The 25,783-nt window shown below is 40.8% G+C and overlaps 1 protein-coding gene across 8 annotated transcripts in view; it reads right to left on the bottom strand.

Annotated features, from left to right (window-relative positions):
- The window catches only part of PSME3IP1 (proteasome activator subunit 3 interacting protein 1), a 36,404-nt gene that overhangs the window by 9,244 nt on the left and 1,377 nt on the right, over positions 1 to 25,783 (bottom strand). For 4 of the 8 annotated variants that reach the window (XM_080827673.1, XM_080827676.1, XM_080827674.1 and 1 more), the window contains 5 exons: positions 15,242 to 15,383; positions 14,611 to 14,709; positions 14,082 to 14,203; positions 9,226 to 9,359; positions 1,883 to 1,947 (listed from right to left, as the gene is read on the bottom strand). In XM_080827673.1, coding sequence (XP_080683799.1) covers positions 1,883 to 1,947; positions 9,226 to 9,359; positions 14,082 to 14,203; positions 14,611 to 14,709; positions 15,242 to 15,368 — 547 coding nt within the window. In that variant the 5' untranslated portion in view covers positions 15,369 to 15,383. Of the gene's footprint in view, positions 1 to 1,878; positions 1,948 to 9,225; positions 9,360 to 14,081; positions 14,204 to 14,610; positions 14,710 to 15,241; positions 15,384 to 15,809; positions 15,858 to 18,713; positions 18,742 to 24,906; positions 24,963 to 25,783 lie in introns of those variants that run through there. The other 4 variants (XM_080827677.1, XM_080827678.1, XM_080827679.1 and 1 more) reach the window with 4 other exon arrangements.

Raw genomic sequence — 25,783 nt, 5'->3', positions numbered from 1 at the left:
TGATCTCTGTCTGACAAATAAATAAATAAAATCTTAAAAAAAAAAAAAAAAGATTGGACAAGTATTAAAAACTGTTGAAGCTATATGATGGGGTTCATTATTCCATTATCTCAACATTTGAATATGTTTTAAGTTACCTAAATTTTTTAATTTTAAAAGAATATATTTATAATTGCTTGTATACACATACAATAGCTCTGGATATATACGTAAGAAATACTGTTTCCCTCTCAGAAAGAACTGGATGGAAAAGGATACAGAATGTTGAAGGGGGACTCTTCACTCAATGTCCTTTTTATTTTTTATTTTAAAGATTTTATTTATTTATTTGACAGAGAGAAAGAGAGATCACAATTAGGCAGAGAGGAAGGCAGAGAGAGGGGGAAGTAGGCTCTCTGCCGAGCAGAGAGCCCGATGTGGGGCTCGGTCCCAGGACCCTGAGATCATGACCTGAGCTGAAGGCAGAGGCTTAACCCACTGAGCCACCCAGGTGCCCCTCAATGTCCTTTTTAAAAGTAAATTCTGGGGTGCCTGGCTGGCTCAGTTAAGCCTCTGACTCTTGATTTCAGTTCAGGGGATGATCTCAGGGTTTGAGATCAAGCCCCAAGTTGGGCACCACACCCAGACTGTCTCTCTGCTCCCTGCTTAAGATTGTCTCTCTCCCTCTCCCTCTGCCTCTCCTATTCTCTCGCTTTTTTTTTTTTTTTTTTAAGATTTTATTTATTTATTTGAGAGAGAATGAGTGAGAGAGAGCATGAGAGAGGAGGTCAGAGAGAGAAGCAGACTCCCCAAGGAGCTGGGAGCCCGATGTGGGACTCGATCCTGGAAGTCCGGGATCATGACCTGAGCCGAAGGCAGTCGTTCAACCAACTGAGCCACCCAGGCGCCCCTCTCTCGCTCTTAAAAAAAAAAAAAAAAGTAAATTCTAAGAGCAAAAAGTTATCAGCAACAGCTCACCATTACTGATATCAGCAGATATATATTTTTTTGCATTTTAAAAAGTTTTTACTTAAATTCCAGTTACAGGGCACCTGGGTGGCTCAGTGGGTTAAAGCCTCTGCTTTCAGCTCAGGTCATGATCCCGGGGTCCTGGGATCGAGCCCCACATCATACTCTCTGCTCAGCAGAGAGCCTGCCTCCTCTTCTCCCTCTGCCTGCCTGTCTGCCTACTTGTGATCTCTTTGTCAAATAAATAAATAAAATCTTTAAAAATAAATAAATAAATTGCAGTTACTTGGCCAATACATTATTTTTAAATATCCATTATTTTTTCAGAGAGAAATAAATGTAAGCCCTGTTTTAGAGATGACCCACTGACTTTAGCATACCATCTCAATCCCACAGGGGTCACAGGTAGAACTAAAAACACTCTTGAATTTCTCATCCCTGATCCAGCCTTCAGGAACACTCACCTTCACTTACAACTCTGTGCCACTTAATACAGTGCCAGATTTGATTGCATACAAGTAACCACCCACGAAAGTGTACTTCTGTGAGACTGTATAAGGCTTCTAGCCTCAATCCAACCCAAGATCAGCAAAAGCCAGGCATTCTACCTCTCACTGGTAGCCAGCCAGGTGAAATCAAGAAACCTGACATTTGGGGGAGACTGAGAGAAACCCTTTGTGAGCAGGAGTGATATGACCAGGGCTTTGTCTGTGGAAGCACTTCTGGGGGATCACTATTGTCATTTATCAATTCCACTGGTTTTTAACATATTGATCGGCAGGACAGCTGACATACTCGTGGGTGTAAATCCTGCTTGGTAGAAAAAAGCTTGCTTAGAGATCCATGCATTCCTTCACAGATACAATGCAGCCCAGCCCTGTACTATGGTTCATGTGTATTATGAATAAATAGTGAAATGGAAGCTGCCACCTACCTTGACTCTTGTCATCTGCGTCAGGCTCCGATTTCAGTCTTTTCACACTGTTGCCACTCTCTGAGCTGTAACAAAAAATATGGTAATTTGAGCTATGTCCAATCTTGGGGATTAAAACTTCGGGAATCAGGAGCTCCAATAACCATTTATATGGGTCTCAGGTAGCCTCAGAGGGGTGGTCTGAAATGAAAAGTCTTCATTTCAGGTTCTTAATCTCCTTCCAGTTACATTATTGTTATAAAAACAACTTAAACCCCTGGCCAATTCAAGGAGTGGAGCATTGTATCTTCAAGCATCACCTAAACTTCAGATTCTTTGTTGTCCTTATCATTCATCTTGGTTAGAACCACAGATGGACTGCGGGAGTACATGGACACATTCACAAAAGACAAAAATTTAGTTAAGTTCTTAAAGATTAACAGAAATCTCTCCTTCAGTGACATGCTAGAGATTCTGAAAGTCACCCAAAAGATCTTCACTGAATGTCGAAAGAATGTACTTCTCCTGCTGTGTAACGTAGAGAAGGCATAATCACACCTCCAGCTCCACCATTACTGCTAATATTGAGGGCAGTCAAAAAAAGAAAAAAAAAGAATGCACTTCAACTAGGAAGAAATGATCTCAGAAAGAAGGCCGTAATCACAGAAAGAAGGGTTAGTGAACAAAGAAACCGGCAAATACAATCTAATTTGTGTGTTAAACATGACCATACTAAGTCCTGGGCAGTAGTAGCATGTAAGGAGGACGTGATTATAGCTCCAAGTTCTAAGGTCCATGTATAATTTTGTAGGAAAGTAAGATAGCTATTTAACTTTAGGTTTTGCGAAGTATTCCTGGTAAGCTGCAAGTTTAGCCACCAAAAACAGAACACAAATCCAAACTAGTAGAAAGAAAACGAACAAAAGGTTTTAAAATTTGTAATTTTTAAAAAACAGTATGAGGAAAAAATATTTTTAAAGTAAAATGACAACATTAAGATAGCAGAAACTATTAAAAAAAATGCTAAAAAATCCAAGCCTACCTGTAAAACAAGATCCACATCCTCAATTTAAAACCAGCTATTTGTAAGACACACCAAAAAATATATCAAAAATAAAACAAAAGCTTGAGACCCAGAAAGACTGAAAACAAAAGAAGAGTAAAAGAGTTACCAAAGCAAATACTAACCCAAAGAAGGCTGAGCTACCTATTATAATTTTAGGGAAAAATAACTTAAGAGCAAAAACATTATAAGACATAAAGTAGGCTAGTTTATAATCAAACATATTTTAATTCACTATGAAGAAATAACAATTCTGATCATGTATGCTCCTAATTAAAGAGCTTAAAATATATATTCAACAGAATTCTGAAGAAAAATCAAGAAAACATCACTATAATGGGAGATTTCAAAATACTCAAGTACTGAAAAAGCAAGCAGACAAAGATGTAAAAACACAGAAGATTTAAACAATACAATTAACAAGCTTCTTTGGTTGTATCTACATGAAAACCAGAACAATTGCAAAACATGGATTCTTCTCAAGCACACTTAGAACATTCACAAAAATTAACCTCAGGAATGGGTCACAAAGCGAGTTTAAAGCAATTTAAAAATCAGTACATATAAACCACAATGCAAGTAAGGCAGAAATCAGCAACAAAAGACAAGTATTACTTATCACAGACTCTAAGACACCACTGCTGTAAGGTGTTAAGATGTGGGGGTGGGGAGGGGGAGGGCCTGGGTGGCTCAGTGGGTTAAAGCCTCTGCCTTCAGCTCAGGTCATGATCTCAGGGTCCTGGTATCAAACCCAGCATCAGGCTCTCTGCTCAGCAGGGAGCCTGCTTCCCCTCTCTCTCTGCGTGCCTCTCTGCCTACTTGTGATCTCTCTCTCTGTCAAATAAATAAATAAATAAACAAAATCTTTATTTTAAAAAATGTGTGGGGGGGGAAGGTTCATCTTAGAACCTATGAAATATAGTTAGGTTACCTCAGTATGTTTGGGAACTTTAAAAAACTGTTTCTAATTTAGGAGTCAAAGAAGAAACCATAATGGATATTTAAAAATACTTAGCTGGGAATACAAAACTGTGTACAATAAAAGCTGAGGAAGAATTCTTTTTAGGTGCCTATAATCGAAAAGAAAAGCTGAAAATTAATTAGCTAGGTATCTGACACTCATTTGTAACAGAAATTATAAAAGAATAAACTTGAGGGAAGTAAAGAATATCCCAAAGAAGTTAGGAGAAATTAAGAAACTAGCCAAAATATGAATAAAATAATTCATCAATATCTGGGATGAAAAAGGGGACAATTATAGATAAAGCTGCAATCAGAAAAAAAAAAAATACTAACTTTAGCGAATGCATGTGAAACAAGACAAAATGGACAAACTCCCAGAAAATATAACTAAATAAAACTGACTCAAAAAAAACATGAAGAAACCTAAATAGCCCTATAGTCCCAAATCTTAAAAAGCAGGGACCAATATGATTATATAGAGGAGTTCTACCATATTTTCACAGAACAGAACATTACCATCTTACACAAACTCCTCCAGAGAACAGAAAAAGACAGAACACTCCCTAAATCCTTCTATGAAGCTACTTTTAATCTTCATATCAAAATCAGAAAAAGTAGGGGGGGGAAGAAACCAAGTCTCACTTATGAACACAGACAAAACAATCTATACAAAATATTAGCAAACCAAACCAAGTGGAGTTAAAAATAATTATAATACAGCACAACATAGGGATTATAGTTAATAAGATTGTAATAATGTTTGGTAACTACACTTATAGTGAACCCTGAGTAATGCACAGAATTGCTGAATCATTATGTTATACATCTGAAACTAATAACACTGTATGTTAATCATACTTCAATTTAAAAATTTATTTTATTTTTTTAAGATTTTATTTATTTATTTGACAGATCACAAGTAGGCAGAGAGGCAGGCAGAAAGAGAGAAAGGAGGAAGCAGGCTCCCCACGGAGCAGACAGCCCGATGCAGGGCCCGATCCCAGGACCCCGGGATCACCACCCGAGCCAAAGGCAGAGGCTTTAACCCACTGAGCCACCCAGGCGCCCCCCGCCCCCAAATTTTAAAATAACACATCACAGCCAACCTAGGTTTTTTTGGTGTTTTTTTTTTAAAGATTTTATTTATTTATTTGACAGAGATCACAAGTAGGCAGAGAGGCAGGCAGAGAGAGTGAGAGGGAAGCAGGCTCACTGCTGAGCAGAGAGCCCGATGCGGGACTCGACCCCAGGACCCTGAGATCAATGACCTGAGCCAAAGGCAGCAGCTTAACCCACGGAGCCACCCAGGTGCGCAGCCAAGCTAGTTTTATCACAGGAATACAACATAGAAAAATCCTTAAATTTTTCACCATAACAGAGTAAAAAAAAAAGTCACCAATTCAAAAGCAGAAAAAATTTAACAATTTGTGGCTACAAAAAACCTTATCAAACTAAGAACATAATTTCCTTAAGCTACTAAAAGACATCTGACCAGCATCTGAAGTTAATTTTTCAACCTATGATATAACAACTTGTTATAAAGCCTTCATGAGCTAAATAAATAAATAAATAAATAAAAGAGATCTGAAAAAAACAACAATAACAACTATTCTTAATGGTGAAAAGTTATAAATGTTCTAAAACAAGAACGTGCACAGTAATTGTTTCTAACATTTTACTGGTGGTAATTGCTTGGTGCAGTAAGATATGGGGGAAAAAAAAAAGAAATCAGGGGTTCCTGGGTGGCTCAGTCAGTTAAGCATCTGCCTTTGGCTCAGGTCATGATCCAGGGTCCTGGGCCCACATTAGGCTCCCCGGTCAGTGGGGAGTCTGCTGCTCCCTCTCCCGCTTCCTCTGTGCTCTATCAAATAAATAAATAAATAAATAAAATCTTTAAAAGAAAAAAAAGGAAGTTAAAAGGTATAAGAGAATAAAGCTGTCATTATTCACAGATAGTGACTCTCTACATAGAAATTTCAAAGGAATTAGTAAGAGTTATTAGAGAGTTACTGTTCAGGTTAGTAAGAGCTGAGTGGCTAGATGTAAATATTCCAAAATCAACTGCACTTTTATAAACCAGCAGAAAAACAAAATCTAAAACATTTAGGAATAAATCTAACAAAAGATATATACAACCTTTTGGAAAAAAATCTGTAAGACTTGTATCAAGTGACATTAAAGAAGCACATAAATGTAGATATATGCCATGTGTAGAAAGACTCACATCCATAAAGATCTGTTCTCTCCATAAATTCATCAACCAATTTAGTAAGATCCCAATAAACTTAAGAGACCTTCATCTAAAATTTAATCTAAATCTAAAATTTTAATGTATCAAAATCTCAAATGTATATGGAAGAACAAAGTGATCAACAGTAGACAAGACACCTCTGAGAAAAATGTAAGGGGACTTGTCCTACCAGATACCAAGATTTTTTTTTATAAAAACTACAATAATTACAGAGTGGTACTGGTCCAACAGACCCAAGGGACAGAAAACAAGGAACAACCCATACAAACCCAAGGATTTAAGACAGAGGTGACACTGAAGGTCACTGGGGAAAGGTAGAAATATTTAGTAAATGTTGCTAGAAAATTAGCTTCTGGGGCCGTGGGTGGCTCAGGTGGTTAAACATCCGACTCCTGATCTTAGCTCAGGTCTTGATCTCAGGGTCATGAGTTCGAGACCCACGTTGGGCTCCAGGCTGGCAGTGGAGCCTACTTAAAAAAACAAAACAAAAACAAAAAACTGACCACCTTAAAATCAAATATATTTGACAACCTTAAAATTAACTAATGAAAGTAAAAAGAAAAGATATAAATGGCGAGAAAAAGGTCAGGACCATATTTAAAAAAACAAACCTACTAACCATTAAGAAAAATACAAATAATCCAGTAGAAAAATGGCAAAATATATGAACAGACTTTCCACATAATAGGACATATGAATGGTAAATCAACATACAAAATATGTCAGCTACATTTGTTACCAGGAAATGCAAATTAGGACCACAAGGAGACAGTATTTTACAAAATCACCATATATTGCTGTATCTGTGCTGTCCAGTAGGGCAGCAATTAGCCACATACTAATTCCAGTGGCTATTTAACACCTGAAATGTGGCCAGCGTGGCTAAGGACCTGGATTTTAAATTAGAACTAATTAAATTAGTTCTAATTAATTTGAATTTAGATAGCTACAGGTGGCCAAGGACTATCATACTGGACAGCAGAGCTCTGGAGAAACATTTGCACATACATAACAAAGCATACCCTGGACCTTTCAACACCATTTGTCATGGTTCAAACATGCATCCACAAGAGAACAGACACATTTTGGTATCTCATATAAAGCACCATCATACAACAAGAAAAATGAATGAATTATAGCTATATATACACACACACACACACACACACACACACAATTGTTTCAATCACAGAAACAACTGGAGTTAAAAACCAAATTCATAGATCATATACAGAATGAAATCATTTTTATAAAGTTCAAAAGCAAGCCATTATACTGTTTAGGGATACCTATACAGGTAGCTGAAACCAAACCAAACACAACCACCCCTCCACCCCCCCCCCCCCAAAAACTACTAAAAGTAAAGACATGCAGAATGACCAAGCAGATCTGGAAACATGGGGTGAGGATGGCAGGGTAGGGAGAGGGAGCACAGAGGTAGGCTCAGTCAGCTGATCGTGTCCTAGGCACACAGTGCCATCAGATTTTCTTTCACAAGCACCAGAATCATCCATGCGATTTGAAAGATTAGACTCCAAGAGCTCACTTCAAACTTAATGAACCAGAGTTAGTGAGAGGCCTAGAATTCATATTAACAAACTCCTGGGTGATTCTAATAAACCCAAGCCTGGGTAGATGAGGAAGTGCTGCCCCAGGAGACTCATTTAGCATCTTGCCACACAAAACAACAATAAATGATGATCTAATAAAAGGTGAGCTAAGGACTAAGTAAGGGAGGCAGTCCTAACATTTATTCTGCTAACAGCAAGACACTGCTGAGAAGTATCTAAGTGCCCACTTTGGAGAAGTCCAGTAAAACTGACCCAGGACCAAATCCCGAAATACACTGGACCAGGCATGAAAGTGCCTGTCAACTTAGAAGGAAGAGTGGCACCTGGGTGGCTCAGTCAGTTATGCATCTGCCTTGATTTCGGCTGGGGTCATGGTCTCAGGGTTGAGATGGAGGCCTGCATCGGGCTCCCGCTGGGCGTGGAGCCTGCTTAACGTTCTTTCTCTCCCTGCCTCTCCCTCTGCCCGCCCCTCCCATGAAAAACTTGAAAGGAATAATTCATGGCTCAGGTAACTGGCCCTTTTCAGGTTATTGCTACTCCTCCCCTGCACCGCTAAACCATGCCAACATTTTTAGACGGAAGTAACGTTCCTAGGAACATCTGCAGCAGATGGATGGGGCGCCAAACCACAACAGTGCATCAACACACTCCCCTGAAAACATGTGGCTGGCTGCCATATTGATTTTCCTAATAGACTGCACTAATGCGTAGCATTATTTCATCCATGGTATCGTTGGTCAAATTGAAATAACCAGATTTCATTACTTTGGAGCCATTTCAGGATTTAGCAGCAAAACTAAGACAGAACTTACAAAACCTCTAGGCCATGCCACCACCCCACATCAATCAGCAAAGAGCCCAGTCAGGTCTGTGCCACAGTCACAGCTTCCATGGTCTCACAGGCCACAGTGCCTTTGTAGCTGCTGTTCTCACTGCCGAGGATGTTCTCCCCCTTGTCTGCCTGTCAAAGCCCTAGTCATCTACCTGGTCAACATCTCCCTCTAACGCCCTCCCTACCCTCCCCAACCTGAGCTCACAGGCCCTCGCCAGGGAGCTATGGGTTTCCTCCTCCCTACTCCCATGACACCCTACCCAAATCCCTTCACACAACTCGCTACCTTATTTGCCTAGAAACAGATGCTCAAAACATTGAAGTCCACCTCTCCTATTACTTTGTGACCTTGGACAAAGGTTTTTAAAAGTTAAACTTGTACTATGTAGACTTGTGGAAAGAGTTAAGATCATTAACACAATGGAAAGCACTTAACACAATGCCTGCCACATGACAGGTGCCCAGTGAAGAGTAGCTATTACCCTGGCTGAGTGAACAATCAGAGAGACAAGGCTCCAAGAATACAGAACACCCCAAATCTGGAGAGGGAGAGAGCGGTAGGGCTACCAAAGAAATGTCACCAAGACTGCCACTTAGGTAACCGTTTGTTCCGGCTACCACTGTAAGTGGCATTTCAGAGTACACAGTCAGAGGGAGACTGAAGTCGTGTGAGTGCTGGCTGACCTCTTATGTTTCACAGCTCCTGCCAACAGCTTGGCCTGGGAGAACTTGTTCTTGGTTTCTATGGGTTTCACAGCCACTTTCTTCTCCACCTCCTTCTTGTTTTCTGGAGAAATTCCAACTTTGTTGAGATTACTGTGTTAGAGGTTAAGGGTCAAACTAAACAAAAAGAGCTATAGCAGGACAATGGTAAGTCAAGGGGAGACACATAATCCACTAGCTCTTCCGGTCTGCCATGTAATGTTTAGTCTGTTTATATCAAAAACAATACTCTTTCCTCTTTATTCTGCCCATCATACCCAGCTGATTTGAAGAGAAATGAAGGTAACCATGGAGGAAGAAGGCAAATCAAGCCAAATATATTACAGAAAAGCAAACTTTTCCCCTTTGATTCTCAGTGAAAATCTGAATTACAGTCAGAAAACCTCCCCCAAAACAGGGCCACAGCTTGCTGGGGTAAACAAAGATCTTAAGAAATACAAAAGCCACAGAAAAAAATGTGGCTTCCCTGAAAATTTTTAAGTATTTGCTTTTTTTGCTCAAGGGTAAAATCAAATCTTGCAGAATGTCCTATGACCATCAGTGGCATTCAATCTTGGACATCACAAAGACGGATTCCTCTGCTGGTACAAGACAACATCAGAAGCACCTTAAGGCTCATTAAAAAACAGAGTCTCTCCCCTATCCCAAATCTATTGAATGAGGACCTCCAGAGGCCCAGGAAATGGTTTTAAACCTCTCTCCAAGGTGATCTTAATGAGAAACCCCAGTGCATATACAACACATGAACCAAAACAGTTTTAAAAGCGCAACAAGGGGAACCTGGGGGGCTCAGTCGGTTAAGCATCTGCCTTCAGCTCAGGTCATAATCCCAGGGTCCTGGGATCAAGCCCTGCATCAAGTTGCCTAGTCTTCTGCCTACTCTTTGGGGAGCCTGCTTCTCCCTCTGCCCCTCCCCCTGCTCATGCTTTCTCTGGAGATCGCACCTTGAGAATCTCTTTCCCTCTCCCCCTCCTGTTCATGGTTACATGCGTGCTCTCTCTCCTTCTCTAAAATAAATGAATACATCTTTAAAAAATAAATAAAGCATAACCAGTTCACTTGTAACTTCACTGCTTACAGGCATGAGACCAATCTCTGGGTGTCAAGGTCTGTCACTTTCTTCTGTTCTCTCTACCAGCCCTTCCCCTCCTTCCATTTCATATTCTCACAACCCATTAGGCAAGAATTTTAAGTGTTGGATGTGGTGCAATTCTTTAAGAGGTAGCAGTGCCTTACTGGAACAATAGTGACATCTAGTGACCAAGAAATCTAAGAAGCAGGTATTATCAGCCCCAGCAGGTGGGCAGAGAGGTATATGGTCTTTGAATACTAAGAAAACCAGGTACCAGAAATCAGGAAATTCTCATTCTGATCACTCTTCAGGCACTAACTGTTCTTACAAGCACCAGTTACCTTAAATATTTGCAGTATTCATGGGGATTATGCAAAATGCTCAGTACTATTCTGTGTTTTTGAAACCAGGTTTCAAAGTCAACATGGAAGCTGGTAATATGTTAACATTACACGTTTGGTTTTCTAGAACAAAAATGAAAGAATCAGATTTCGTCCTTCTAATACCAAATGACAAAAACCACCAGCATGCAGATTTTTACCTGCAACTCCATCGCTAAGGGATAAACTCTTACAGAATTCTTAATATTGAAAAATAAACAAAAATGGAAAAAATTAACAACAAAACACATGCATTTTTATAATAGTAGGACACAAGCAGAAACCAGCACTTCACTTTTTATTCTTTTAAAGTGGAAAAAAAAAAGCCTCTAATCTTTTCTTTTTGGAGGGCATGGGGGGGTAAAATTATTACTTTTGATCCATAGCCAAAGCATAAGCCGTTTTTACTCTTAAGTTCTTCTCCCCCTAAAATGCTTTAAAAACACAAACACCCCTCAAAAATATCAAAGAATTCATTAGATGAGGCACTTTTTTAAATTACATAGTTCTTAACACATATAATATTGCTAAATGCTGGTTTAACCTAAAGCAAACAAGAGTTCTGTTGTTTCTATGGCACAAACCACAGCTTCTCTGCCTTCACAAGTATCACATCATAAAATGTGTTATGTTATAACGATCGAACCAGCTCCTGACTTAAAGATTCAAGAAACAAACGGCTAACCCTTCAGTTCCATCTCCTCCATCTCGACATGTCTCTGGCTACCGGCAAGCTAGGATGCCTGCTTTATATATCAGTGGGTTAGAAGGCTGTTCAGTTCTAGACAGTCAGAACTTACCAAGTTTCCAAGAAAATCTAACACCTCTGGGGCCTCCCCAATGTTGTGCTGTAATGTCAGCAGGGCAGGAAAGCTTCTCCCACCTTACTGCTGCCCTACTTACTCCTCCCTTTGAGCTGAAAACTGAGGGGCCCTGCACATTCACACCAAACCAACACTACTCCCCAGAACGCTGCTTTGGGAGACGCAGCTTATTTGCTAGGCTGCCGAATTAAGCACATAAAAGAAGACATTATTCTAGTGATTGGTATAATTAACATATTTCCTGAGGGGGAAAAAGTCTGGTGCCTGACACAATTCAATCCATCTTTCTGCCCACCTCTACAAACATCAGTGCACACTATTATTCTGGAGTCACAAGGGAGGGTAGTAGGGGAGGGGAGCTCCAGAAGAGTCAGCCTCAATCCAGCAGCTGGGATTGAGGAGTGACTTCCCGATCTTCAGTGTCATGCCAAATTCCGCTAGGAACTCTGGGACTGGAAGCCATGTCTTTTGCTACCAGTTCACAGCAGGTTTTGGGGCATCCATGCTGCCCCCTTATCTCAGCCACTGTCAGTCACCTTGATTTAAACCAAACCCCTGAGAATCAGCCCACACCTTCTCCTACATAGTTTGTTTTTTTTTTTAAGATTTTATTTATTTATTTGACAGAGATCACAAGTAGGCAGAGAGGCAGGCAGAGAGAGAGAGGAGGAAGCAGGCTCCCTGCTGAGCAGAGAGTCGGATGCGGGGCTTGATCCCAGGATCCTGGGATCATGACCTGAGCCGAAGGCAGAGGCTTAACCCACTGAGCCACCCAGGCGCCCCTCCTACATAGCTCTTTAATGGGACATACTACATGCTCCCTGCAAGCAAAAAAAAAAAAAACAAAACCAACTAGCACATACAAGCAGCTATATCATTCATTTTAGAGGTAAAGCCTGTTCAATCACACTAGTGAGGTTATTCAACATACAAGCTTGAAATATTCAAATAAGCCTTCTCATAGGAAAAAAGCTATGGTGGCTTCACTAACCTCTCCTAAGAGTCAGTCATTAATTTGTTCACATATACAGTAAGAACCTACATGCCAGGCACTAAGGAAATCAGTGGTGACCAGGTCACTATTTTTATGCATCTTACCTTACATTCTAGTGGTAAAGAGGCAAACAAACCAGTAAGCAAATTCACATTTTCAGATGGTGAAAATTACTATTAAAAGGTGACATCAGGGGCGCCTGGGTGGCTCAATGGGTTAAGCCTCTGCCTTCGGCTCAGGTCATGATCTCTGGGTCCTGGGATTGAGCCCCGCATCGGGCTCTCTGCTCAGTGGGGAGCCTGCTTCCCCCTTTCCCTCTGCCTGCCTCTCTACTTGTGATCTCTCTGTGTCAAATAAATAAAATCTTAAAAAAAAGAATAAATAAATAAAAGGTGACATCATACACAGTGACATGGTTCAGTGAAATGTTAGATGGGGTACCTAGGGAAGGTCTCTGTGAGGAAGGAGATGTGAGCTGACACCCAAGTGCTACAAAATGCCAGCCTTATAAAATCTGAAGGCAGAGCATTCCAGGCCAAAAAACAAATACAAAGGGCCTGAAATGAAATCACAAAGCTCAGTGAGAGGAACATAAAGAAGACCGACAGGCTGGAGTCTAGTGAATACGAAAGAGTAAGTTCAAAACACAACAGGAAGGGGGGCTGGCCTAAACTGTGCAGAGCCTGGTTAAGTCTAACTTAAGTCTAAATGCCACAGGAAGCCACTAGTGTCTCAAATAGGAAAGTGACATGATTCCACATATGTTTTCAAATGTTCCTTTTGACTGCCGTCCGCAGAATGGATTGTTGCAGGCGAGAGCAGAAGCAGAGACTAATCTGGCGGTCACAGTGGTCCCAAGAAGCACAGAGGGAGCTGAACTGCAGAGATCTGGAGTTTTTGGCTCAGGCACCTGGGGGCATAGGAGTGCTGTTACTGAGATTGGAAAGAGCAGTAAAGGAAGAGATGTGGGGGCAAGGGCAGTGTGATGAGTCAAGGGGTGTGGCACACAGAATTCGGACTCAGCCAAGTTCTAGACGGGATGCCTATTTAGATATGCAAGCGGAGGAGAAAAAGGCAACACTGAGCCAAACCGAAGTCATCTTTGTTGTTTTCTCTACCCTTCTGTGGGGACAGACCAGGCTACACTTCTAGGGAAGGTCCTAATAAGGACACAGGAGACTTGCTAAACATTTCCTTTTAAAACTCAGAAGCCAATTTCTCCCCTGGATGAGTTTACTGCATTGCCCATCTGTTTCAGAGTCTAATCCCACAAGGCAAAAATACCCGGGTACTGACTATTAGGATTTAGGCCTTTAGTTAATCCTAAAGGATCTAGACTTTTGAATGCAACAGACTCTCACATGCAACTTAACCCCATAAATCACTTCCGGTAATTCAGTCAGAGGGACACCAGTGTTGAAAGGGAACGCAGGGGTCACTGGGCAGAAAAACCTTATTTTCACTCAATTTGTGAAGAAACTCAAATCCAGAGACGTTGATGAGAAGAAGGGACACCGTACAGGCTTCTCTCAAAGTACAAAGGATATTCTGTATTCCTTCAGTTCTTTCAGTTCTTCTTCTCTTCGTTGCTTTTCCAGGAGCTCCTGCTGCCGGGAAACCTCATCAAGGAAGTTAGTCTCATCTTCGTCTAAGCCTCTTACCATGTTTTCTGAGGAAATAACCAAATAAGGAACACTTAGCAACCTAAGGGGAAAACAGTCAAATAAGAATTTTCTTTCTCTCTCTTTTTTTTTTTTTAATGAACAGCAGATCTTTTAGAGGATTAGAAGAAAGAATGTGTAAACACCTCGGCTTTTGGAGAGGTAACATGGCATAAAACCAAGGCATTTCTCCCATTACCAGACATCAGCACAGAATTAAAATGGGTATCTTGAGCTCTAAGCAAAAATGCTCAATGTGGTCTAGAAAGCAGAAGGTTGTCTCTTTTTCACCAAATGAACGTCTAGAGACTAGACAATCAAGACAGTTCCATGGCTAGCTGGAAAAAGTGTCGCATGAGGCAAAAGGCATCGAAGAGGCCCCGCAGAGTGTCGGACTCTGTTTTCGGAAGCTTACTGAATTTGAACTGCTCCTCATACTCCTGCTGCTTCCTGTCTTTCTGCTCCTGCAGCCTTTCATAGAGAGACCGAGGGTCATAAACCTCCTCTGGACATTCTGAAAGGAAGGGCGGGGGGAGAAGGGAGGGGGAAGAAAAAGTACATACTTTAGAATTTTTCACATTATTTTGGAATCACAAAGGATTTTAAAGATCAAGTCTCTGCACGATCTGAGGGCAAGGATAACACAAAAATAGTACAAAGCCCATGGCTTCCCTTGGGAGCTCGGAGAGGGGCCAGCAGTTCTCAAAGACAACTACCAATGTCAATAGGGCCCACGGCCTGAGACACGTTAACTGGATGGGGGGGCCAGCCCCACCCTACAAACTAGCCATATTCTCAGTCACTCAGATCCTATATCCACCTGTATAGACAGAAGGGACTAGAAGAATCTTCTGGAAGGCAGCAAGTGGAGTCGACAGTGAGCACCCTGGTTCTGCTTGTGGCCACAGAGGCCTTATGTAGGTTCCTGCACCCCTCTGAGCCTCAGTCCCCCTTACTCCAAAGTTAGGACATAAGTACCTACTCTGCAAGGCTATTAGGAAGATTAGAGATCTTATTGTTGAATGCTGGAGTATAAGCCCATATACCTTCTGGATCTTCAGGTTTTCGAACTTTCTCCCATTCTTCTTGCCTCCTTTTGCGCCGTTCATCTAGTTCTGCCTCTGACACAAACCTCTTTTTGATAACAAGATTACCATCATCCCCTCCATCCATAATGGAACAATAGGTCTACAAAAAACAAATGAAACACTTTAAATGAGAACTGCAATTAAAATTCTAAAGAGAGGGGCGCCTGGGTGGCTCAGTGGGTTAAAGCCTCTGCCTTTGTCTCAGGTCATGATCTCAGGGTGCTGGGATTGAGCCCCGCATCGCATCGGGCTCTCTGCTCAGCAGGGAGCCTGCTTCCTCCTCTCTCTCTGCCTGCCTCTCTGCCTACTTGTGATCTCTCTCTCTCTGTCAAATAAATAAATAAAATCGTTTAAAAAAAAATTCTGAAGAGAAACAAGGAGCTTTAACTCTGTCTCACCTAGCAACAGACTACCTCAAAATTCCCTTCAACTTTGAATTGAAGAAATCTTCCAGTCGTTTAATTTATAGATCATTGGTGAAGCACATGATTACATTTTTCTTAATGTATCAGGCAGTTTTATTAACCTTTATGTTATTTATGAAGTCTGCAAGAGGACCTGGAATGATTCTTATCACATGCTGTTCCATAGTAAGTCCAACACTGCAAATACTTCTTGGTCCCTCTCTAGACAAACTGGCCTCCCAGGCATCCTATCTTTTCCTCAGATCTCATCTTCCTTTATTTCTGTGACTTCTGATATTGTTCCTTCTTGAAATTCCTGTTTCAGAAACATTCCACTATCTCCATTTGTATGTTACTGTTTCCAAAAGGATTCAGAATGGAAAAACTGAGGTATTCAAGGAGCCTTGGAGATGAAGTCTAGTCTGTACAGCAGGGAAGGGATATGCCGAAAGGCACACAAAACCCCAAATGGAGAAAATGAAACTAGAGCCCACACCTCCCAACTTCAGATTCAATGTCCTCTGCACCAGCCTACACTGAGTCCTCCATCTCTTTCCTGACCTTCCTTTCTGTGAGCTACAAATCTATGCCATTAAATAGTCTATCTTCAGGGCGCCTGGGTGGCTCAGTGGGTTAAGCCTCTGCCTTCAGCTTGGGTCATGGTCTCAGGGTCCTGGGATCGAGCCCCACATTGGGCTCTACGCTCAGCAGGGAGCCTGATTCCCATGCCTCCCCCCACCCCACCCCCGTCCCTCTGCCTGCCTCTCTATCTACTTGTGATCTCTCTGTCAAATAAATTTAAAAACCTTAAAAAAAAATAGTCTATCTCCAATCCTTCTCTTTTCTCACTCCCACCATGACCTCAGCCACTTTATGCATATCTTGATGCACAAGATTCCCAAATCCCAAATCTAGATACTTCTACCTGAACCTCTCTTCAGAAAGAAGGGAGAAGGAAATAATAATAGAGTGTGCATTACTCCTTTTAAGCCTTTCTGCTTTTCTTTGCTAATTTCTTTCCTTTTGAAGAAACATGGAATTAACTCTCTACTCAGACATATTATTCATAGCATTACACCCTAACAAGGAAGCAAATACTCTGCACAACTCAATGTCCATTCCAAGATGAGCCCTCGTAACAAAAATAAGTCTCTACTGGGGCGCTTTGGTGACTCAGTCGGTTAAGCTTCTGACTCTGATTTTGGCTCAGGTCATGATCTCAGGGTCGTGAGATCAAGCTCCGTGCTGGGCTCTGCACTCAGCACAGAGTCTGCTTAAGATTATCTCCTTCTCCCTCTTACCTTCCCCTCACCACTCTTGCTCTCTCACCAAAAAAAAAAAAAAAAAAAAAAAGTCTACTGACAGCACAAAAATAAAGTAGCTGCCATTTACTGAGCCTCTTATCATGCACTAAACACATTTTTATGTATAGTATCTCATTATGCTCCCAATGATCTGTGAGAAATATTATCTCTTTACAGGTGAAGAAATGGGAACCCAGAGAAGTTAAGTCACTCTTCTAAGGTAATACAAGGTGGTAAATGGCAGGTATGACATAAAAAATTCATACTCTTATCCACTTAACCGGCCCGCTCCCCAGAAACCTGGAAACCTGGCTGAAAAGGACATGTCAATTTCAGCTTTCTTCATATACCAAATTTCAGGTTGAAAATGTTCATGTAGACATTTTAATAAAGGTGAAAATGGAAGCTGAGAAAACAAATCCAAACGTTCAGAACAAGAAAACAGTTTTAGTCTAAATCCCACTGCAGCTAAAGTTTAGTTCAATAAAACAACCCCGAGAGAGAATTTTGAAATTTACTACAAACAAAACCAAATTCACTGGCAGAAGCTATTGTTTCCACCTAAAGCCCACAACCTGGACACTCTGCTTTAGCCTCATTTAATGTCTTTAGCCAGAGGCCTGTTACAGAAACACAATTATTATGTCTCTGCTAACCATGCCAAAAAAATCCCTCAACTTCTGTAGAATAACCTCTTATGAAACAAGAGCCAACACATTCTTAAATGTCTTAAATTGGGCCTCTCATGAATGGGAGAGACACACTGGACTCTCGATGTCCCCCTTTCTTATTGTCTGTTAGTTGGCTGTAGCTCTCCCCCCTCACCCTAAATTGACTATATGTTTCTTCCCCTCACCCTTATTTCCTGGTAAGTAATTCAGAGAGGGTCAGGTCCTCATGTTCCACCTAATATGATTTTCCATCCAACATTTGAATCTACCACACACACCCAGATTTTCACCCAACCCATATTCTAAAACTTTGGAACAGGGACCAATGCACTCACTCCCTGGCAGCTGACTCCCTAAGTAGATCAGACCAGTAGAACATTTCATCCTTAAACCAAATTGAAATGTGTCTCCCTATAAACTCCGCACATAGCTTCCATCCCCTGGGACTACAGAAAAGGAGCCAAATCCTTTTCTCAACCCAAAAATGCTTTAACTGTTTGAAGACAACTCCCACGTTCCTCCTAATCTGCCACTTTTCTGAGCCAAACATCCCTAGTTCTCTTAATCTTATGAAATAGAGAAAAATAATAGTGTCTCAAAGCAGTGAACTTATCAGAGTACACAGGATTTAAACCTGGGAAATAAATATTAGGATATGACAATGCCCTGGCATTCCTATTAAATGCATCTCTTCATTTTCATTGTACATTTTAATAAATGAAAAAATACATATATGTTAATACTGAAAAAAGTGTTCGAGTAGGCCAAAATGAAGAAAACCTAGAATCTCATGTCCATCGATACAAGAATGCAGACTGATTTATTCTTATAACTCAAAATTAAGAAAATAAAATTATTAATTTTCGGCCTGCTGAATTTTTGGAAAAGGAAGAACCTACCTTCACTTAACTTTAACAAAGATCCCTGAAACTCAAGGGACAAAGCCTTCAAGATACATGTGCAGAGGGTTTGAATGTGAAATATAAACTCTAGAGAAATAACCATCTTTCCAACATTTATCAATTTTGGGAAAAGAGAAAGATAAACTTACAGGATTCTAAGAAATTCTTATTTTCTTTCTCACCAATCTTTTTCTCCTACTCCTACATGTTAGAATTCAACTTCTACCCAAAGAGTTGAGTCTGTGCTATTAACTATTAACCATCTTTCACACCACAGGGACAAAACCAGGAATCAGAGATGGTTACCGAAAATGTAAACATTGAAGCATACTGAAAAGAGGAAACTGAAAGACAAGGGCTTTAGAATTTGACAGAGAAACTACTGCTCTCAAAGGGATGCCTCCCTACACAAAGTCAAAATTAATGAACACTTAGGAAAGTCTGCTCTTTACAACTAGTATTATAATCCTGATATTCCCTTGATCTCAAAATAAAACAAGCTAGAAGGCCAACCTAATTAAAATGAATTTCTGTGAGTTTAAAAGGGGCAAGACTAGGGGCATCTGGGTGGCTCAGTGGGTTAAAGCCTCTGCCTTCAGCTCAGGTCACGATCTCAGGGTCTTGGGATGGAGCCCTGCACTGGGCTCTCTGCTCAGCAGAGAAGCTTCCCCTTCTCTCTCTGCCTATTTGTGATCTCTCTCTCTGTCAAATAAATAAATGAAATCTTTTAAAAAATAAATAAATAAAAATAAAAGGGGCAACATTAGCATTCACACTGGTCAATCCTCTCTTTCTAGACTTTACACGTCTTCCACAGGTCCTCATTCCCTGGTGCTTCAACCATCATTCCCTCCTTGCCTTCCATGTCACCAGTGGCACTCCTGGCTATCTGGTCATCTTTCTGTGTTAGGAGAGGTCAGAGACAGGGACAGAAATGTTCATGAACAAGAGGCCACACTCCTGAGTATTCTGGCTAATGTTCAGGATATTCCTTCTCCAGAAATATTCAGGTTTTCTCAGGAGTCAAAAGGTCACTGTCAAATACACACAGCCAAGAAGCATGCTTCACTCCACACACCTTTCCCTACGACCTAATCCAGTCCCCCCAGTGTATAACAAGTACGTTCTGGGATGGTCTCTTTACACAAGGCAGCACAGGTAATGATAAATACTACACTCTGAAATCCGGAGGCCCCGGTTCTGCCAATTACAAGCTGTATGCCCTGGCAAGTCACTTAGGTCCTCGGAGTATTGGTTCCCTCATCCACAGGTTGCACTCCCCAGTGGGGATTAAAACAGTCCGGCACAACAGAGAGCTTTTGGGAGGATAAACAAGGTAATTCATGCAAAGCACTTTGCACAGTGTTTGACACACGCTTTCAAAATGTTTTGAAAGGTTGGCCATTACTACAAAATACTAAAGCTAAGCCCCGGACTGGTTACGGAGTGAGAGAAATACCGTCTGCACCCAAGGAGTGGAGAGCAAATGGATCAGTGATATAAACACAGGGATTAGATACATAATACGTAAGCAAAGGGATCACACCAAACAGAGAGAAATTAGGAGAAACTGACATGTATATATAATTGGGTAATTCTGTATTTTCCCTTTAGCATGGTTCTCTATTTTACTGTTTTATTAATATTTCAGTTTAAATAAACTGGACATTGTGTTGAATGCTGAACTCTGTGTCCAGCACTGTGCCAGATCCTATGCGGTGCAGAGGGGAAATCAACTTCAAAAGAGTTAGTACTCTTCAACTAGTTACCACCAGATAACAGTACACATAATGAATTGCCAAAGTGAATGGTACAGGTACGGGGCAATGATGAAGGGTATAAATATGGATCAATCCCGTTTCCCAGGCTGAAAACCCAGACATGAACCTAGACTCCTCCTCCCCTCAATTCACATCATCTCCTCAGTCACCAAGTTCTGCTGTTTCTACCTCATAATGACCTCTTTTTAATCCTCCTCTAAGAGAAGAATTCTTTCTAATCTCTTCTTTTCAGGGCCTCATCCAGCAAGGGCTACTACAACAGCCTTCCATCAGCCTCCCTGTTTCTCCTTTCGCCCCTACTCAAGCAATTTGTTAACTTGCTCCCCACTCACCCATTGTGTTTTGTCATTTGTGACTGTTCCAGCGGCCTTTTGTATCCACAGTGCTTATTAGCACAGTGTCTGGCATATATTAGGCAGATAATAAATACTTATTGAATAAACCAACCATAAAGAGGATCTGAAGAATTCAAGCAGGGAAGAATGATCTCACGTGAGTATTCCGAGGTATCGTCCAATGTAAGTTATAGAAAATGGTAGACATTACATAAGCATTTGCTCAAGCTTCTACATCCCATAGGGAATTCTATTCAAACATGACAAAATTTTACAGCTGGAAAGACATGACCAAAAATTAAATCGCTTTCCTGTATTATACAGTTGATGTCTTCTTCAATAACTCACTACTTTCCTTTAATTTCTACTGACTAAAAAATGCTCTGTTATACTGACAAATATTTCCCACACAAAGCATTTTTCTTTCAGGAGTTCAATTTTCATTGGTTGTTTATTCTGCAAGAGGGAGGTGATGACTACCTGTAGCTCATTTACCTCCTTCTGGAAGGAGGCAAAAACTGGAAATGATATTGTTTATTTCTAATTCCAAATGCCTAGCTAAATTTTCACAAGTCTCTTATTTTTCCCCTTCATTTGCTAGAACAATTAAAAACACAAAGCTCGGGGGTCCGGGATAAAGATTCATGTAGGAACAAAGAGGACTTACATTGGGAATTTTCATTTTGTTCAGTGTGTTTAATTGTAAAAAGAATACATGTTGTCAGGGTGCCTGAGTGGCTTAGTCAGTTAAGCGTCTGCATTTGGCTCAAGTCATGATCTCAGGGTCCTGGGATCGAGTCCCACATCAGGCTCCCTGCTCACTGGGGAGCCTGCTTCTCCCTCTCCCTCTGCTGTTCCCCCTGCTTGTGCTCTCTGTCAAATAAATAAATATTTAAAAAAAAAAAAAGAATATATGCTGTCAACTTTCCTCTACTCATATAGCTTTTTTATTTCCAAGGTAATTCAAGTCTAATTATCAGACTAAACATTACATTATTTTAAAAAAAGGATTATCTAACTTCTCCAAATAGAGAACTCATGGAAAACCAAAACCATACCAAAATCACTTTGTCCAAACTTAAAAGTTTCAAACCGACACAAATAAAGAACATAGTTTTCAAATTTGCTTGACAGCCAAAAAAAAACAAAGTTCTTATATTTCAAGCCAAAGTAACTGTTAAACACTGCAGTCTTGTGTTTGTACTGGAGACTGTGGTATTTAATTTCCAGATTGGTGGGACAAAACGGGCTCAGTGTCTTACACAGCATGCTATACAAGATAGAACACTTACATTGCTACCCCCAAACTGTTATTGCTGACTTGAAAAATTATTCCATTTACCTACTGCCATGATACAAGTTAATGAGATCTGGCTTCCTACGGAACTGACTTCTGTGATGGCAGACTACTTAAGTGTTTACATCACTGGCCGGTACCCCCTCCAAATTCTTTTTTTTTTTTTAAAGATTTTATTTATTTATTTGACAGACAGAGATCACAAGTAGGCTGAGAGGCAGGCAGAGAGAGAGAGAGGAGGAAGCAGGCTCCCCGCTGAGCAGAGAGCCCGATGCGGGGCTCGATCCCAGGACCCTGGGATCATGACCTGAGCCGAAGGCAGAGGCTTTAACCCACTAAGCCACCCAGGCGCCCCAACCCCCTTCAAATTCTAACATTAGATAGACAATAGTATAAAAATACACCAGAGGGAATCGGATTTCTGTGTTATGGTGTTGTAAGGCTTCTCTCTGGGTAGCAAAATATTAGGCCAATCTACTTTCCTTTTATCAGTAAATATACTTAAGTATTGCCCTTCCAACATTTTTACCCTGATGTTTAAGTCATATGGGACTTCAAAATGCAGGACAGCAATTAAGAGGAATTTGCCATCTGGCAAACTCAACTCTATTCCGAATAGATACCTTTCTGGCCAGAAGTCACTTCTACCAGGCCAAAGTAATTCAGATGAAGAGGGCTTTCCCTATACATTTTAAAACTTCAGAGCATGACAACTACTAACAGGGAACACTACTAGCAATTATTACTTGACAAAGGAATCTTCAATCTAACACTAAGGCTTATTTAACATACTCCAGCAGCAAAGGAGACTAAAAGAATCTAAACATCCGCGTACAGCACATGCGATTTCATTCATATTTAAAAATGTTTATTATAAAGAGCAATCTGTAGTAATCTTCTGGTTGTCCAGGCATCTAAAAAAACACACGCAATAAAAAAATTTTTTAAAATAAATTTATATATACAATGAGCTTTCCATAGCACAAGAACAGTCTCCTCATATGTGCAATTACCCTGAATTTATCTACATGCACTGGAAGAAAAAGAGAACATAAAATACAATCCCCTTAGCTGATCCTCAGTTCCCCAGTCCATGTAACTCTCTTAGTTAGTGTATAAGCACTTCCTTCATTATGTGCAATTCTATTAGGGGTTTTTTTGTTGTTTTTTCTTTTACACACTATGACTCCTAAACGCAAACCAGCTACTTCACCTGAGACTTAGAGGAGGAAAAACAGCATCTGTTTCAAAGCTGGAGGAAAAAGCTGACCATGCGGGAATTTTGCTGTGCAGGTATACCTACATCCAATATGATGCCTCCCAAAAAGATTTTCGAAAGTAGCTCTGATGATACACTATTTTACCAGCTGGGCTGGCTGTGGAACATAACCCACACTAAATTACTCCCCCCCACATCTCCAACTGCCACTAGGTTTTGTCTAACTCCTAAGACCAAATATAAGGGGGAAAAAAGGCTTTGCATTACAAAAGCCATACAAGGCCAACTAACTCATTCAGTTGTATTGTTGAGGTAAACCTTGACAGGGGACCTATCATGTACAAAAAGCACAGAGTGCGAGGTACTCAGCTGGTACTCTACTTTCTAGCAAATGAGGAACTTACATTCAGAAAAAGAGGTAAGATTGCATGTAAGCAATTTTGGGAAAAGAAGAATGAGGTTAAATACTATAAGAGAATAAACAGAAGCTAAGCACGGAGGAGTTCACAAAAGGAAGCCTTAAAAAAAGCACCAGGGAAGGGGCGCCTGGGTGGCTCGGTGGGTTAAAGCCTCTGCCTTCGGCTCAGGTCATGATCCCAGGGTCCTGGGATCGAGCCCCGCATCGGGCTCTCTGCTCAGTGGGGAGCCTGCTTCCTCCTCTCTCTCTGCCTACCTGTGATTTCCGTCTGTCAAATAAATAAAAAATCTTTAAAAAAAAAAAAAAAAGGCACCAGGGAAGCTTAACGTTGACAGTGGCTGGGACACTGCATAGAGAACAGTGGTGAAAATTTTAGGTATACAGAGAAAGATGATCCTTAACTCAAGATTCCCTGAAATCACAAATTTCAGATTCCAAAATCAAAATGAAAGGGGGCTGGGGCACGTGGGTAGCTCAGTCGGTTAAGCGTGGGACTCTTGATTTAGACTGAGGTGGTGATCTCAGGGTTCTGGGATCTAGCCCTGCAGGCTCTGCGCTGGGCTTGGGGCCTACTTAAGATTCTCTCTCTCCCCCTCTGCCAAAAAAAAAAAAAAAGAAGAAGAAGAAGAAGAAGAAATTTTAAAAAGGTGGGGGGGCTTTCATTTCCAGAAACAGTGGGCTAGGTAGTTGAGACCAATCCTCCACCTCTATGATAAAAACAAACAAAATCTGGAAATTTTAAAATAATTCTTAAACACAGAAATTAACAAGATAGTAAAAAATGTGGCCAAAACCCAAGAAAAGGTGATACCAGAAATTAAGCCCAATATTCAAACTGGCTTTCATACTGAGGGTTTCTCTGACCTTGACTTTGAAAACTACTATTTTGAGGCCCTTATGAAGCAACAGAAACAAAAGTCAAAGCCAGGAGTTCACCAAAGGAGCACAGTCCGCACCCTTCTCCTTCCCCATCTTAACCCAATACCCAGAGAACTAAACCGTCAAAGTAAAGGTGAAGTGGGAAGAAAAACAGCAGGAATAATGAGTAAAAGAAATAAACCCAAAGGGAATTCACACAGTGGAACTGGCACACATAGATTATAAAACAACGCTTACTGTGTTTAAAGAATAAAAACCAGGCCTCAAAATTAACAGCAGAGAATAAGAAACTGTAAAACAGTGGCATGGCACATTTGAAAAAGGACCAAACAGAACCTCAGAAACCAAAAAACGCACAAACTGAATTTAAGATTTCAGTGTAATAACAGATTAGAAATAAACTGAGGGGGCACCTGGGTGGCTTATTGGGTTAAAGCCTCTGCCTTCGGCTCAGGTCATGATCTGGGATCGAGCCCCACATCGGGCTCTCTGCTGAGCAGGGAGCCTGCTTCCCCTCTCTCTCCCTGCCTGCCTCTCTGCCTACTTGTGACCTCTCTCTCTCTCTGTCAAATAAATAGAAAATATCTTTAAAAAAAAAAAAAAGAAAGAAAGAAACTGAGATTTAATGAAGAAGAAGTTATCCAGGATGTAGTATGGAAAAATAAAAAGGGAGTAAGAAACACAGACATTAGGGGCGCCTGGGTGGCTCAGTGGGTTAAAGCCTCTGCCTTCGGCTCAGGTCATGATCCCGGGGTCCTAGGATGGAGCCCCGCATCGGGCTCTCTGCTCAGCAGGGAGCCAGCTTCCCCCCTCCCTCTCTGCCTACTTGTGATCTGTCTGTCAAATAAATAAAATCTTTAAAAAAAAAAGAAAGAAACACAGACATTAGAGTGAAAAGCTCTGTGTTAAATCAGCAAAGGCGATATATAATGGGGCATAAGCAATATATGAATATAAACTCGCCAAGAATTTTACAGAACTAATGAAAGACACTAATCCACTCATTCAAGGTCTGCTAAACACCAAATCCAACAAAAACACATCCACAGTTGCATCATGAAAATGCAGAAAACAAAAAACAAAAAACAATCTCTAAAACACATTCTACAATAATGAGTGAAACTGACCATATTTAAGAACTGAAGACAAACCATTTTCAGAAGGTGATCAATAGTGAGCAGATTAAAAGTTGTTTAATTCCGCTGCCCCAGAGGCATAATTACAGTATGATGGAATGTATGGCGGAACCTCACACTACAATTACTTTGCTTACAAGCTATGTGGTTTTCA

This window comes from Martes martes (assembly GCF_963455335.1).
Source record: "Martes martes genome assembly, chromosome: 17".
Classification (NCBI taxonomy): Eukaryota; Metazoa; Chordata; class Mammalia; order Carnivora; family Mustelidae; genus Martes; species Martes martes.
This window is presented reverse-complemented; position numbering and strand designations above follow the sequence as displayed.